This window comes from Mus musculus, chromosome 9, assembly GCF_000001635.26.
Source record: "Mus musculus strain C57BL/6J chromosome 9, GRCm38.p6 C57BL/6J".
Classification (NCBI taxonomy): Eukaryota; Metazoa; Chordata; class Mammalia; order Rodentia; family Muridae; genus Mus; species Mus musculus.
Window position 1 is genome coordinate 65,453,075 of NC_000075.6, and position 16,269 is coordinate 65,469,343.

Below are 16,269 nucleotides of genomic sequence, written 5' to 3' on the forward strand. Positions count from 1 at the left end.
TATATGAAACCTTGTTTAAGAACAAAAGCAAATGAAAAATGAACTCTGTTGCTAGCTTCTAGTTAAGTGACTTGAGACAACCTACTTAAATCTTTAAAACTCTGGTTTCTTAGTTTAATTATACGGGTAATAACTGCCTTGCAGAATGCTATATTACACAGGAAATGCCCAACATGGACACTTAATAATTGGTAGTGTTTGCTGTCACTTCTCAAGTTTACTAAACCACAGAGTGGCCGTATCTTAGTCAAGTACTCTGGTTATGTCTGAAGGTATCTCTGGATGAGATTAACAACGTTTAGTGGTCAACCCAGTAAAGCTGATTGCTTTTCTAATGTGAGTTAAAAACAAAAGGCGAGGCTGATAGCTTGGGGGTACAGTGCCTGCAAAAAAGCATAAGAACGTGAGTTTGGATCCCTGCTTCCACATAGAAAACAGACATGGCGACTTCTGGAACCCCAGTACTGGGGCAGCAGAGACTGATGGATCCCAGTGACCCACTGGCCAGCCAGTGTAGTTCAGTGGGCTCCAGGTTCATCAAGAGACCCTGCCTGAGAAAGAGAGGAAGGCAGGAGATGAAGAGAAAGCAAAGAAGGAACAGTAGATGTCAGACTTTGTTAGTCGCTTCTGCTCTAATGAGACCTAACCCTGTTGACTTTGAACTGGAGTCAGAAACTAGTGACTGTGCAGTTGGCTGGCAGACTGCAGATCTGGAGACTCGATGGCCTTCATGGCTGTGTGGCCCACATTATAAATCTGCCATTTCTCTGCCTTTACCTCACCTCCGTGCTGCTGTGTTCCGCCTTTGGGCCTTCTACAATCATTTTTCTCCTGGGGGGCAGCCACGCTGTGGAGTACACGGTTACACCAACATGAGGAAAAAGGTTTTAGAGTGAGACAAGATCTCAGAATTTCATCTCAGAGATGGGGAAATGAAGGCTGGGCAGTGGTAGCACACACCTTTGATCCCAGCACACAGACGGAGAGGCAGGTGGACCTTTGAGTTCGAGGCCAGCCTGGTCTACAAAGTGAGTTCCAGGACAGCCAGGGCTACACAGAGAAACCCTGTCTCGAAAAACAAAACAAAAAGCATACGTGAAGGAACAAGTTCAGGCATTGCTGCATTGCTACATTGCGAAGAATCCGAACCTCAGGATTTATCAGATTTCTGTGTGTGTGGAGAGGGGCAGTCAGTTTTCTCTTTCTACCTTGTAAGTCACGGTCGTCAGTGTCTATCCACCGAGCTATCTTGCCAGCCCAATTTTTTTTTTAAATAACTTTTTATTTGGTTTGGGAGACAGTATTTCTAATACCACCTAGCCTCCCTGAAACCGAAAGCTCTGAGTTCACTGAGAGAACCTTTCTCAAATGAATAAAGCGGAAGGGGACAGGGGAAGGTATCTGTGGACAAAACACCACAACCAAAAGCAATTTGGGAAGAAAGGGTTCAGTTTCACTTGCTCTTCCATATCACGCTTCACCATCAGAGACATTCACGTCAGGGACCTGGAGGCAGAGCTGACGCAGAGGTCATGGAGGTGGGCTCCTTACTGGTTTGCCCCTCATGACTTGCTCTGCCTGCTTTTTTTTATACAACCCAAGGACAACCGTTTACAGAGGTACTGCCCACAATCGCCTGGGCCGCCCTCCATCAATCACTAAGAAAATGCCCTACAGGCTTGCCTACAAACCTGATCTTAGGGACTGACTTCTCAGCAGAAATTCCTTCCACTCCTGTGACTCTATTCCAGTTTATATAAAGCTAACACAGTACCTGACATCTTCATATCTTCATTTGGTCTCTCCTCTCTCTCTCTCTCTCTCTCTCTCTCTCTCTCTCTCTCTCTCTCTCTCACACACACACACACACACACACACACCAGAACAAAACCAAGGTGAATAGCTCCTGAGGTTTGACCTTTGATCCACATGCATGCATGTATGCACACACAAACATGAACACATACCTACATGTATGCACCACGAAAAACAAAGAATAATAGCCCTTGAAGGGGGCGGCAGCATGTAACTCCATCGCAGACTGCCTATTTTTCATATGTGAGATCTAATTTTATTCCCAGGACTTAAAAAAAAAAGTACACAAATAAGTTAAAAATACTATTTCAGGGTAAGAGGTCTAGTTCAGTGGGAGAACACTGCCTACCGCCACCCTGGATTTGGTCCCTAAGCACGGAAAACAAAATTTAAAACCCTACTCTTCCATATCACAGTTCACCATCAAAGGTGGTCGGCTCAGTTACCTGGAGGCAGGGCTGATGCCATGGAGACATTTTGTTGGGGAGCGACTTTAACTTTTTAAAACTAGCTTATAAAACTCCAGGCTCCCTTATGTTCTCTTCTCTCCAATTTTAGCCCTGGGAAAGCAACCCAGGGCCAAGTGCTTTACTACCAAGAGATACACACTTTCTCACCCCACCCCCACCCCATTTCGCAGCTGTTTTTTCTTTTTAAGATTTATGTATTTACGTATTATATGTATGTGACTGCTCTTTCTGCGTGTACAGATGTACGTCAGAAAACGGCATCAGAACCCATTACAGATGACCGTGAGAGACCATATGGCTTCTGGATATTGAATTCAGGACCTCAGGCTGGGGAGATGGCTCAGTGGTTAAGAGCACTGACTGCTCTTCCAGAGGTCCTGAGTTCAATTCCCAGCAACCACATGGTGGCCACAACCATCTGGAATGAGATCTGACGCCCTTTTCTGTTATGTCTGAAGACAGCTACAGTGTACTCATATACATAAAATAAACAAATCTTTAAAAAATAAAGAAAGAATGAATGAAGGAAGGAAGGAAAGAAGAGAAAAGAGAAAAGAAAAGAAATTCAGGATCTCTGGAAGAGCAGCCAGTCCTTTTAACTACTGAGCCATCTCTCCAGAGCCACCTCCACCTCCTCTTCTTCCCCCTCTTCTTCTGTTTGGAGGTCAAACCTAGGGCTTAAACTGCTAGAGTGTTATACCTATGAGCTGTGTCCACAGCCCTGGGCTGCTCTTTTGACAGTAGGGAGTGGGGAGGATTATCAGAACAACTCTTGAGGGAAAGCTCTTGCACTTAATCCTTAATAGGGGTTGAGGATAGAGCCCTGTTAGTGGAGTGTGTACTTAGCTTGTCTGAAGCCCTAAGTTTGGTCCACAAATCTGCATAAAGTGATGTGTGCTGGTAATCCCAGCAAGCAAAGGGTGGAAGCAGGAAGATCCAAAGTTCAAAGACATTGTCGTTATATAGTAAGTTTGAGACTAGCCTGGGCTACATCTAAACCTGACTTAAAAAAAAACAAAAAAAAACAAAAACCAAAAACCTTAATATAGTCCCCTAAGTCAACAAAATTCTGATCTTACAGTTAGAAAGAACCTAGAGATTTAGTGCAAATAAACTAATTTTACAACCAAGGAGACCAGACCTGTAGAGAAGGAAAATGTCTTGTCCAAGGATAGAGTCAGAAGGGTGTCTCTCTGTGTGTTTGTATGTATATGTGCATTTATGTTTGTCTTTCTCTCTTCTCTCCTCTACCCACAGCGTTGTTTGCCTCCTTGTCAGTGCTAGAATGACAGCCTTTCCTGCATGCTAGGTACCAACTGAACTATAGCCTCAGCCTCAAATTCAGGGCTCTCGAATCACAGATGGCAGTTAATAAATTATTAATCACAATAACCTCATCATCAATATTCTATCTGATGGGGCCTTTAGGTCACAAACCAGAGAACAGGCAAGTCAGCATGTTTCTCTGGCAGCTCTAGAATAGCTATCCAGCGTCTGGTCCCTATAACCCACTGCACTCTGACTGGGCCTCCAGCTAGCAGTGGGGAAACAGCATTGTTTACTATGTTGCCACTGAAGTCAGCATCCAGAGTGGTGGTATTCAAGGCTGCTGTGGAGATGGCTCAGTGCATAGTGATTTCTTAAGCATGAGGACCTGAGTTCAGATCTCCAGCAGCCCTGTAGAAAGTTGGTGCTCCTGTTACCCTAACAATTAGGAGATAAATATAGGAAGATCCTGGGGTCTCGCTGGTCAGCCAGCCTAGTCAGTCAGCCCCAGGTTAGTTCAGTGAGAGACCCTGTCTCAAAGCACGAGGTAGAGAGCAACCAGGAAGACCCCTGACCCATGGCTTCTACGTGCACACCCACAAGTATGCACTGTGCATTCACATCTGTACATCTGCTTGTATCCCACAGCATGGTGTTCAAGCTGGGTGTGATGGCATGCTCTGGTAAACCCAGCACTCAGGAGGCTAGAGCAGGAAGAGCCTGTGTTTGAATCCAAGGCCAGCCTGTGATACATAGTGAGATCCTGTCTCAAAACAACAAAAAGATGGTACTGCAAGACAGTATTGTCTTTTTTTTTTTTTAAATATATTTTCCAGTCACTTCTTAACAAATCCCTGGTTTCTGGGAATACTCAAATGGGCCCAATAAAGGGAGGCATTTTAGATCCAAGGCCTAATGCATTGAGATATCACCAGATAAGGGAGGGGAAGGGCCCTTTGTGTAGTTGCTATGATTATAGCACATCGGACCCACAGAGAGCTTATGGGAGAGCCAAACTTCAGTAAAGCTTCTTATTAGATATCAACTTGAAGTCAGTGGGCAGCTATGGAAGGATTTAGAGTATAGTATAGTTCTGAATATAGTTGTTTTCATTATACTAGTCACAAATAATATGTGAATAGATTTTTAAAATTTATTTTGTGTATGTGTGTGGCTTAGTGTATATATGTGCACCATAGGCTTGCAGTGCCAACGAGCCCAATAGAGGATATTGGATCCCCTGGAACTGGAGTTACAGGTGGTTGTGAGCCACTATGTACATGCTAAAAGTTGAAGCTAGGACCTCTGCAAAAGCAGCCAGTGCTCTTAAGCACTGTGCCAACTCCAGCCTCATGAGTAGATTTTCATATAAACTCATACGCTAAAACTTAATTCATCATTCATTCAATCGTCAATTTCTGCTCAAGTCTAACAATTACATTACTTCACGTATATCTTTTAAAAATTGCAGCAAACAATGGTGCATACCTTTAATCCCAGCACTCAGGAGGCAAAGGAGGGCAGATCTCTGAGTTTGAGGCCAGCTTGGCCTGGTCTACAGAGTGAGTTCCAGGACAGCTAGGGTTATGCAGAGAAACCCTGTCTTGAAAAGCCAAATAAGTAAAATTTAAAAAAGTGTGTGTGTATGCATGTACAAGTGTTGGTAAGAGCCAGAAAAGATAGTTAGATCCCCAGGAACTGGAGTTACAAGTAGGTGGTTGTGAGCTACCTAATATGGGTGCTGGGAATCCCACTCAGGTCCTCTGCAAGAGCAGCAAGAACTCTTAACCACCGAGCCATCCCTTCAGCCCTTTGATGTATATCTTTGTCAGACATGAATATATATATATATATATGATTGCTCTGTGTGATTTAAAACAAATGGTATTTTGTCAAAAAGAAACAAGTCTATTGTGATGGTACACCCCTGTAATCCCAGGAAGAATAGTCCGTGTTTTACCCTGCTGATCCATCTCTCCAGCCCTCAGAGTGAACTTTCAAGCACAAAATACATGTCCTGGGTTGACACACTTCAGTTAACAAGACCAGTTAGCCAGAAGCAGAATTACAAAAGCCAAAAAGCAAGGTTAGAACGTTTAGAGACTTTCCCGGGACTATGGGCTTTGATGGATTAGGTCTTGGTTTCCATTTTTGGCAGGTGGCACTGTCTACATTCTGAGCTTTAGAGCCCAAATGACACTTCCACCATGGAGCCAGTAGTGCTAAGGTCTGGGACCTGTCATACCTGGTCTTTATATAGAATTCCAGGCCAGGGAGGTTTACAGAATAAGATTCTGTCTTAAGACACACTCCCCACTTTCACCCCACATGCCTAAAGTTTGGGACAAATCCACAAGCCATTTGGTCCCTTGTTTATGTTACTTGGTATTCACAGCATATTCTGTGAACATTCCAGCTTTCGGAGGAGAGCCTCATACAGGCATTGATGCTGTACTTAGATGCTGTGGGAACTTCCAGTGGATGCCACACAGGACAGCTGCAAATTCTTAGCACTCTGCCCACCAAGTCTACCCAAGCTGTGGCCTGCCTTGCTCAGAAACCTGCTGCCAACAGCTGTGTGCTGAGACAGCTGGACACGCAGATGTCAAACATTCTGTCAAGGACAAACAGTGTGCTTGCCATGTGTTGAGGAACAACTGAAGATTCAAATAACCCTATGGGACTTTTCTAAGAGACACAAAACATTGTTAGATTGCTCACATTGTAATAAAATATGCACACACACACACACACACACACACACATATATATATCAAAGCCTATCTATCATGTATTTGGTGATGAGCTCTGAATTTTGAGAGCTGGTTAAAGGTCTTTTCAGATTCTGTATCTACCACTTTTTGCTATAATTTTGAACAATTCAGTTAGCTTTGAGATACAGTACCACTATTTGAGATCCTTCTGCCTCACCTTTTTGAGAGCCGAGACATCACTATGCATTGGGGAAAATGTGTCTGGTGTTTGTCTAAGTTCTAGACTGGAACCTAAGACTCCTGAGCCATAGATCAGTGTTTGGTTGTTTTGTGGTTTTGTTTTTGTTTTTTTGAGTCATTGTTTTCGTCTGTGCTCTCTAGGCCTGGAGAGATGGTTTGGTGGTTAACAAACTTACTGCTCTTCCAGAGGACCAAAGCTGAGTTCCTAGTACCCAGTCAGGCTTGATCCATCTTAATCATCTGCAGTTCCAGCTCCAGGGGGTCCAAAGCTGGCCTCAGCAGGCATCAACACACACACGTACACACACACACACACACACGCACACACACACGTACAGGCACACGCACACACACACACGCACACGTACATGCACAGGCACAGGGACACGCACACACACACACACACACGTGGGGGCTGAGAGATTGCTCAGAGGTTAAGAATACATATTACTTTTACACCCGTGTTAGGCAACTCACAAACACTTGTAATGCCAGCTCTAGGATCCTCCTCTGCCCTCCTTATAAACTACACTCATGTGCACCATATATTCTCTCTCCCACAAACACACACACGATTAAAAGTAATAATAATAAAAAATATTTTTAAAAGTCCCTAAAACATTAGGATCTTGCTTTAGGAACCTTACAAATTTTCAAACAAGATTGACAGGTCACTCAATATTATTATGCATTATTTCAGAGCAAAGCTGTAAGCTAACTGAAAGGTGTTGTGGCATCTGCCACATCTCTCGTAAGAACAGTGACTAGACTGTGCCTGACAGAAGAGGGCAAACCAGCGCTGAGTATACCCCCTCAACATCAGCACAAAGCCATAAAAGGAGACAAGGCTTTGAAAGGAGGTCAGAGGACAGCGTCTATACAAAAGGTAAAAACAATTTTGCTGAGAAAGCATATGCAGTTGGGAGGCTGAAGGGGAATGGGACATGGGAGGCAGAGACTAAGGGAGGGTGATGATCCAAATTCTTTATATAGGTATCAAAATGTCCTAATTAAGCCATTGTAATGAACTGATATATACTAATGTTTTAAAAAGACTATGTCAAGGCCTATTCACCAAAGCTATGGACCAAAAGTGTCTCCCCACCAAAGCATGAAGACGCCTAAAAACCGAAGTCAGAAGCACATCCCCGGGGCCTACAGCCTAGATTTTTCACTTCCTCCTCCATGCTCCTGTCAGAAGTGACCAAGAACTGACCCTTATCCACCACCAGCCTCCACAGCCTCTAGGACACCGCAAATCTCAGAACAGGGCCTCCCTTGCCAGCCCCGTCGCCATAGTAACCACCAGAGCCCCGCCCCTTCCTCGCCATCTGGTCCCGCCTCCTCGGAACCCGGAAGCGGGAGGCGCGCCCGGGGAGCTCGCAGTACCAAAGCTGGGAGGCGGTGGCCTCTGGCTGCTCGGCCGCGCGCCCCCTCTGCCCGCTGCTCCCGCGGGGCTCCTGATCTGCGGCCGCCGGTCCAGTCCGCGCCCCGCCGACTCCATCCTCTGCGCCCAAATCGGGGCGAAGATCCGTCTAGGCTGGAAAGAAAGGGACGCGGGAGCGGCCACGGCAGGTGAGGGGCAGGCCCTGGAAAGCAAGAGTGTGGGTGTGTGGTGCGTGTAGGGTTGTAGGTGGGCGTGTATCGAGCATGCGTGACTTACGAGCAGAGTTCACGAGTGGGCAGGTCCTTGTGACCATGCACGTGATCCATATCTCTGTGTGTGCGTGTGGTGCGCTCTCGCGGGCGCCTGTGTGTGTCCGATTGTGCCTGTGGGTCTGTCTAAGGTTCAGCCTCGGTTCATTGCGGATTGTTGTTGTTTCTGAACTGGTGGAACCCAGGGCGGCCCCTATGGCGATTGGTGCCCAAAATCCTTAGTCAGACATCCTCATTTTCTTGAGCCACCCATCCTGGGGCAGAAATTCAGGAGCATTTTGGTTTCAGTCAACTTTTAAGGGCTGCGAGTAGAGTTGTTTTAAAGATCCTACCTCAGACTAGGTGTGAGGCCTGTGAAAGAGTCATGAAGAGTGTAGCAGGGCGAGAGAAACCCCCCCCCCCTTTTTTCTTCTTTTCCCAGGGAGTTAGAAGTTAGGGGCTGATGTTGTTTTGTCTCCATCTGCAGTGGTCTAGCTTCTCTTTTTGCAAGGATTCTGCACATTGGGAAGCCGTCTAATAGCTGTGTATGAGTTTTCAAAAAGATTTTACACCAGAACCTTGAAACGAGTGGTCAGAGAGAAAGATGTGCGGGCAGCGTCTCCTCTCATGATATTTAGAGAGAAGTGGATAGGTTCCTGGAGAAAGGATAAATCTTACCTGAAGAAATCTCCAAAAAGATGGCTATTTAATACATATAGGTGTGGTGAAGGATGAAGATGTGTAGTGAACAGCCCGCCGCAGGGCCTTAGGTGTAGTTCAGTGGTAAAAGCCCATGGTGAGCGTTCCCCAACACCGAGAACCATAGTTATGTCACCTAGAGGCTCTCTAGTTCTAATAACCTTTTTAATTGGTTGTATTAACAACCACAGATTGTCCCTATATAAGACACCTATACATTGAGATAAAGGACCAGCAATATGTGACTGACCGTGTGTTAAACATTTGTAGAGGCGATTTCCTCAGCTATGAACTGCAGGTTCTGTTGAAACTCTGAAGGCCAAGTACATGCTCTCTCACAACTAGCCAACTTACTGTCCAGCAACGCAAGGTCCAAGAAGAGCTGGGGAGCCTTAGCATCCTGGCCAGCGGGAGGAGGGGTTTCCTTGATAAAGCTTATCTCTGCCTCTTTCCTCACCAGCCTGAACAGGTGCTTCTGTTTTTTGTAAAGAACAGAGTCACGAGAAAGCAAATCTGTCCTGAACACACTGCCCATGTTTCTTTTCATCCTGACCAGTTTGGTCACAGTCTCAGCTAACTTTCTGGGCCACAGATTTTTTTTTTTTTTTTTTTTTTTTTTTTTTTTTAAGAATGTTTCTCTTGTGACTTGGAAAAGCATCCGGCTTAAGTGGATGAAAGAGAGCTAGAACAAACTTTCCTTTTCATACCCTTCACAGCTGCTTTAGCTTTGCAGCAGGTTTTTTTTTTTTTTTTTCTTCCTAGCCGTCAGCTGGTCCTACGCAACATTTGGCAACATTTGGTAACTGTCTCACCTTTCCTCACCACCCAACCAGCACAAGTGTTAGAATCACCTGTCCTTGCAAAAGTGTCCTCACAGCTGTGTAGGAACTCTTATGCATCAAGATTAGTTACAATGTGGTCAGTACTGAGCTGCTTGTGAGTTATACTGAAGACCCGGTAAGGACTACCCTTCGGCCACTGTGGGAAAGAAGTAGGTAGCTCATTTGTGTGCCTGCCTGTGTGCTTGTACCTAGTTTGGTTTGTGAGTGGCATCTTATTAAAACTGTGGATAATTTTTTTTTTTTTTGTAAGTTGGTCGATCCTAGAAGTAAACTTTAACAAGTTGATTGATGTTTTAGCTTTGTGTGTTTGAGACAGGGTCTTACTATTACTGCATAGCTCTGGCTGGCCTGGAACTCACTATGTAGACCAGGATGGCCTTGAACTCCCAGAGAGCTAGCTGTCCGCCCCTGAGGGCTAGGATTAAAGATGTGTGCCATCACACCTGGCTGTTTAGCCTGTCTTTAATATTCCCTCCTGCAGACATTCTAGAAAATGTTTCCAGTTGGAAGTGCACAGATGCTGTGGTGGTATTTCAAGTCTGTCCTGATATAAAATATTCCAGGATTAACTGTATATGCCGCTAGTTGCTTTTATTTTAAAGTAATAACTTAAAGGGAGACAGGAGAGTTAAATTAACTAAAATGTACTACATAAATGTATGAAGCTATCAAATAAAGCAGTTTTAAATGGTGAAAGATGTGCTAAAAATGGTTTAAATGGCTTAGTTTTTTTTTTTGTTTTTTAATTAGATGTTTTCTTTATTTACATTTTAAATGCTATCCCCTCTCCAAAAATCACCTATACCCTCCCCCTGCTCCCCAACCCACCCACTCCTACTTCCTGGCCCTGAAATTTCCCTATACTGGGGCATAGACTCTTCGAAAGACCTAGGTCCTCTCCTCCCATTGATGGCGGACTAGGCCATTCTCTGCTACATATGCAGCTAGAGACACGAGCTCTGGGGGTACTGGTTAGTTCATATTGTTGTTACTCCTATAGGGCTGCAGACCCCTTCAGCTCCTTGGGTACTTTCTCTAGCTCCTTCATTGGGGACCCTGTGTTTCATCCAATAGGTGACTGTGAACATCCACTTCTGTATTTGCCAGGCACTGGCATAGCCTCAGGCTTAGATATTTTTAAACATATTAATATTTTAGATAAAATGGATTTTGTAAAGGATTGTGTTCTTTGTTTTAGTGTTCATAGCCACATCTGTGCACACTGGTTTCAGCACGATTGATGGTGATTTATTTGATGTTTTAAAACAATTTACAATTTTAACAACTCTCTCTTAAAGCATCTCCTTTGTTTTGAGCTGAGAGACCTGTATCCTATCAGTACTGTAATTACAGTTTATCGTTGGACTGCCTCTATTTACTGGAAGTTCAGTTTAGTGATGCTCAAAGGCAGCAGTCCAGTGTTGTGTCCCTGAGGGGAGGGCCAAGGAATGACAAAAAGAGACCGGGGAACCTTAATATCAGGTTCCTGTAATGATGTTGTGTGAGCAGAGAAGGAAAGCCAGTTCACAGCCCGGGGTAACTTGGTTAGGAGGGATTCTCGGAGGGCTTGGTTCAGTCTCTTCAAGAGTTAGTCATTCTGTAGTCAGCAGATCGGGTGGGATGGCTGCCAAACCATTCTAGGCTTTGGGCAAAGATGAAACCCACAGAGGGGAAACAAGCTCAGAGGTGGCTGACTTAACCTAATGTCATGGAAGTGCAGAACATGTTAATCCCTGTGGTTGGCAGAGGCAGGAGGATCTCCGAATTTGAGGCCACTTTGGTCTACAGAGCGAGTTCTCAGATAGCCCAGGGCTACACATTGAAACCCTGCCTCAGAAAAACAAAAACCAACAAAAAACAAAACAAAACAGACTCCTCCCAAACTATAAGACACGACTTTTTTCTCTAGAGACAGACACTTTGTTACAGTTACAGAATGTTTACGTTCATATCACAGGTGTTCAGAGACATCTGTGTAACTCGGGGACTGAACCCAGGGCTTTGTGCACGTCAGGCAAATGCTGTGCCACACCCAGCTACATCTCAGCCTATATACCTTTTAATCACATCAGCGGGAGTGGCGTGTTCGTTCCTCCCACCCCGCCCTTCTTGGGTATTAGCTACATGTGAATTAAAGTTTGATTTTGGCATGTTGTGAATCATCTAAAAACAAGCCCTTTGTCATATGTCCTATAAGCATATGGGAAGTTCATTAAAATGGATTCTTCAGGTGCTGTCAGAAGAGTTCAGAGTCTCCTAAGTAGGATAGTATAAAAAAGAGTTTTCTGTATCTAATGTGGCTCTTTAATTCTGCAAGACGGGAGTCCTCTTTTGGAGCTATGAAAGGGATCCATCCTGTGGTCCTCTGTAGTTTAAGTCTGTATGGATGAGGCAAACAACCCAGTGTCTCTGATTAAAGAATTGTTGGTGCAGCTAGACCAGCCTTTGCAGTGAGTTCAGGTGTAATGAGAATTCTCGCTGTGAAACTGTCATCTGCTTTTATTTCAGGGTTAACCTCTGCTTCTGCTCATCATGGGAGAGATCAAAGTCTCTCCAGATTATAATTGGTTTAGAAGTACTGTTCCCCTGAAAAAGGTAAGTACGATTTTACTGCAGTTCATCGTCACAGAAGCTGATGTCTGTATGTGGGTTAGAAGCTGTGCCTTAGTATTGTGTGAGAGTGAAAGTTATTGCCAAATACTGTGACTAGATGTTACAGAGTGTAAAGTTCACCCATTCCCTGCCACATGCAGTCAGCTTTGGAGTGCAAAGATTTTCTTATTTCTAATTCCTTTTTCATACTCAACCTCAGATAATGTAGTAAAATGTAGATAGTATACTCATTTCTGTTTCTGTTTCTGAAACTTAAGCTTCATAGAACTCTGTGTGCAGAGAACTACTTTCCTAAAACCGTGACCAAGGCAACTTATCAGTTTATTTGGGACTTACAGTTTTAGAGGGTTAATTAGAGTCTGTGGCTATCATGGCAGAGAGCATTGTAGGCAAGCATGGTGCTGAAGCAGTATCTGAGAGCTTACAGCCTCCTGATCAACAGGCATGAGGTAAAGAAAGACATACTGGGAATCTTTTAAAATCTCAAAGCCCATCCCCAGTGACACATCATCTCCAGTAAAGCCACACCTCCTAATCCTCCCCAAACAGGTCCACCAACCGAGGACCAAGTATTCAAATATATGAGCCTATGAGGCCCATTCTCACCCGAACACCGTAGATGCATCCTTACTCAACCCTAGTCATCCGCTGGAGCCCATCTGCTTAGGATGCATGTAAACCCTCAGTTGAAATTTGCTATTGACTGTGAGCCCCATGATAATCCTAGACAAAGACCATTGCTATCACAGAGGGAGTCTTTGCTGGCGCCCTGCAGCAGTGTTGGGTACTGTGGCGTCAGGGTCATCAGTGCTGTCACTTATAATCATTTTAGCACAGCAGATAGCTGAGAAAGTACGGTGCAAGCGTGAGTTTGTATAGAAACCTGAGCTCCGTGTTGCCCAGGCAGAGGCTTCCTGCTAATAAATAGCCCTGGTGCTGTTGGGAAACTCCCCAGGTATCTTAATGCTCCCAACTGTGTGACAAGGTGTGTGCTACAGATGAGAAACCTGAGGTCTATGGAGTTAGCCAGCATATTATTGCCTACTAGAGTTTGGCTTAAAAATCAAAGTTATCTGGTTTCAGACTCAGGCTATCTGGGGCTGCTTTCAAAGGGAGCCCCTTTTACCTTTTGCTTCCCAGCATTGAAGTAGGGTCCTTTTCCCTCAACCTTTCAAGTAACTCCCGTGAACTCTTGATAGATGCACTTCCTCAGCAAGCTCCCTCAGTCAGCCCCGAGACCCCCACGCTAACTTAACTGTCTTAGTCAGGGTTTCTATTCCTGCACCAACATCCCGACCAAGAAGCAAGTTGGGGAGGAAAGGGTTTATTCGGCTTACACTTCCATGCTGCTGTTCATCACCAAGGAAGTCAGGACTCGAACTCAAGCAGGTCAGAAAGCAGGAGCTGATGCAGAGGCCATGGAGGGATGTTCCTTACTGGCTTGCCTCCCCTGGCTTGCTCAGCCTGCTCTCTTATAGAACCAAGACTACCAGCCCAGAGATGGTCCCACCCACAAGGGGCCCTTCCCCCTTGATCACTAATTGAGAAAATGCTTTACAGCTGGATCTCATGGAGACATCTCCCCAACTGAAGCTCCTTTCTCTGTGATAACTCCAGCTGTGTCAAGTTGACACACAACCAGCCAGTACACTGACTATTCTTATAAGTCACTTCATTGATAGGTTCCTCCCCCCACACTTTCATGATATATTTGCTTGAAATTTTATGGTGCTTTGTTTGTGTGTTTGTTTTGTTTTTTAAAGATTTGTTTGTTTGTTTGTTTATATGTATGTACACTGTAGCTGTCTTCAGACACTCCAGAAGAGGGCATCAGATTTCATTATGGTTGTGAGCCATCATGTGGTTGCTGGGATTTGAACTTGGGACCTTCTTAAGAGCAGTCGGCGCTCTTAACCACTGAGCCATCTCACCAGCCCCCAGTGCTTTAGTTTTAAGTTGTTGAGCAGAACAAGTTTCAGGACAGCCAGGGCTGCACAGAGAAGCCCTGTCCTGAATAAAACAAAAGTTGTCAAGCAGATACTGTGTGTTCTGACGAAGTTATGATGAATCTGGCATTCAGAGAACTTGGAGGAAGTTGAACACCCTTAGGCATTTATGGTGCATGTTCAGAATGCCGCTGTCCATTCATAGAGCATGCTGCTTCAGAGTACATGTGTGTAAGCTACTGCTTCAGAACCTGGCGTTTGTGTTGCTTTCCTCCCAAGTTAGTTATTGAAACAAATCTCTAGAAGATTGGAGATTTTGCTTTTTTGCATGATTTTACAAGGCCTAGGGTTTGTTGTGTGGGCTGAAGAGGTCCTCAGGTTTGGTTGTTTGCTTTAAAAAAAAAAATAATCACAGGGAAAAGATACGTAGGAATCAAAACAAATGGCACAATACAAAGGTCGAAACATGAGATATCCGTCGGGAAGGCCCGACAGAAATGACGTGGATTCCCTGGACGTTGGCTTGCCCCATTTGTCAGCTCTTGGTGACACCGATGACCCTGGTTAGTCAATTGCTACCCACAGGGGGATTGTGGAGTCCACAGTCCTGCTAGCTAGGAACACTCAGGGGGATTGATTTGAACTGGCAAGTGTCGGTGCAGTGAAGTATAATAATAACTAGCCTGCATCCAATTTATGTGAAGCACGTGACTTGCCTTGTTTCATGTTCTTTCCTGCCTGTCAAGCTAAGAACACGAAATGACAAAGGCTTCTGACAGCCTCCTCCACATCCCCTTCCTAAAAAACAGTTTACTTTCTCCCACATCCTCTAGTGAATGGTTTGAAGCATTTCCTGAGCCAGTGACGAACACAAACACTTACCTGGTCCTTCATCTGTCAGTGAAATCCCCTCCTTCCTCTCAGATTTGCACCACATTGGATCCTGAAGCATCTGGGGTGTGCCTAGCTCTCCCCACAGCCAGATTCTCAGTTCCCCTTGCCTGCCCTGTTAAATCTCTGACCCTGCTGATCCCAGCCAGTCCCCTGGACTAGCACTCAAGATAGACTGTAAACTGCACTTATGTAAACACTCACACACACACACACACACACACTCTCTCTCTCTCTCTCTCTCTCTCTCTCTCATGGAAAGTGTAAAACACCATGCAGAGCTTACTGTTTACTGGTAAACAGAACAGACTTCCCATTATTCTGCATAGACAGTCCAGTTGAAAACAGAACAGTTAAACGGTTGCGAATCTGTTCTTTGGAAGTTTATAAAGTGCACTAAGGAAAAGGAAACCAGGGCAGCTTATTGTGGGTACTCACCTGCGATCCCCATGTTGTCCTGTAACAAGCGTGAAGGTCTATTACAGTTGCCAATGACTGTTATAAACCAGCCCCCGCAAACCCCAGTCACGAGACGTTCCTTTCTCTCCCTCTTTCAATCTTCCCTCCAGATAATCGTGGATGACGATGACAGTAAGATCTGGTCGCTCTACGACGCTGGCCCCAGAAGCATCAGGTGTCCTCTCATCTTTCTTCCTCCTGTCAGCGGAACTGCAGATGTGTTTTTCCAGCAGATTCTGGCTTTGACTGGATGGGGTTACCGGGTTATAGCTGTAAGTATGGCTGCTTCAGCACTGAATCTCACATTCCTGGGCTTTGCCCTTCTGTCGCTGACGAGCTATAATACTGGGAACTCTTTATTTGAAGTAAGATTATATTTTCCCATTTTACTTCTTAGTCACGCAGCCTTTAATTTTCTTATTTTTTTCTTTTTCTTTTTCTTTTTTTTTTTTTTTTTTTTTTTTTTTTTTTTTTTGGTTTTTGGTTTTTCGAGACAGGGTTTCTCTGTGTAGCCCTGGCTGTCCTGGAACTCACTTTGTAGACCAGGCTGGCCTCAAACTCAGAAATTCGCCTGCCTCTGCCTCCCAAGTGCTGGAATTAAAGGCGTGAGCCACCATGCCCGGCTAGCCTTTAGTTTTCTTACGGTTCATCAAACCCATGGCTGAGAGAGTGCCATACC

General features: G+C 44.8%; 1 protein-coding gene across 3 annotated transcripts in view; it reads left to right on the forward strand.

Moving 5' to 3' along the window:
• Nucleotides 1–214: 214 nt before the first annotated feature.
• Nucleotides 215–16,269, forward strand: part of Spg21 (SPG21, maspardin) — a 35,182-nt gene continuing 19,127 nt past the window's right edge. Inside the window, exons 1-5 of one of the 3 annotated variants that reach the window (XM_030244409.1) lie at nt 215–1,211; nt 7,206–7,391; nt 7,560–8,080; nt 12,190–12,276; nt 15,701–15,862. In XM_030244409.1, the coding sequence (XP_030100269.1) occupies nt 12,214–12,276; nt 15,701–15,862 (225 nt within the window). In that variant the 5' untranslated portion in view covers nt 215–1,211; nt 7,206–7,391; nt 7,560–8,080; nt 12,190–12,213. Of the gene's footprint in view, nt 1,212–7,205; nt 7,392–7,559; nt 8,081–9,626; nt 9,831–12,189; nt 12,277–15,700; nt 15,863–16,269 lie in introns of those variants that run through there. The other 2 variants (NM_138584.2, NM_001357813.1) reach the window with 2 other exon arrangements.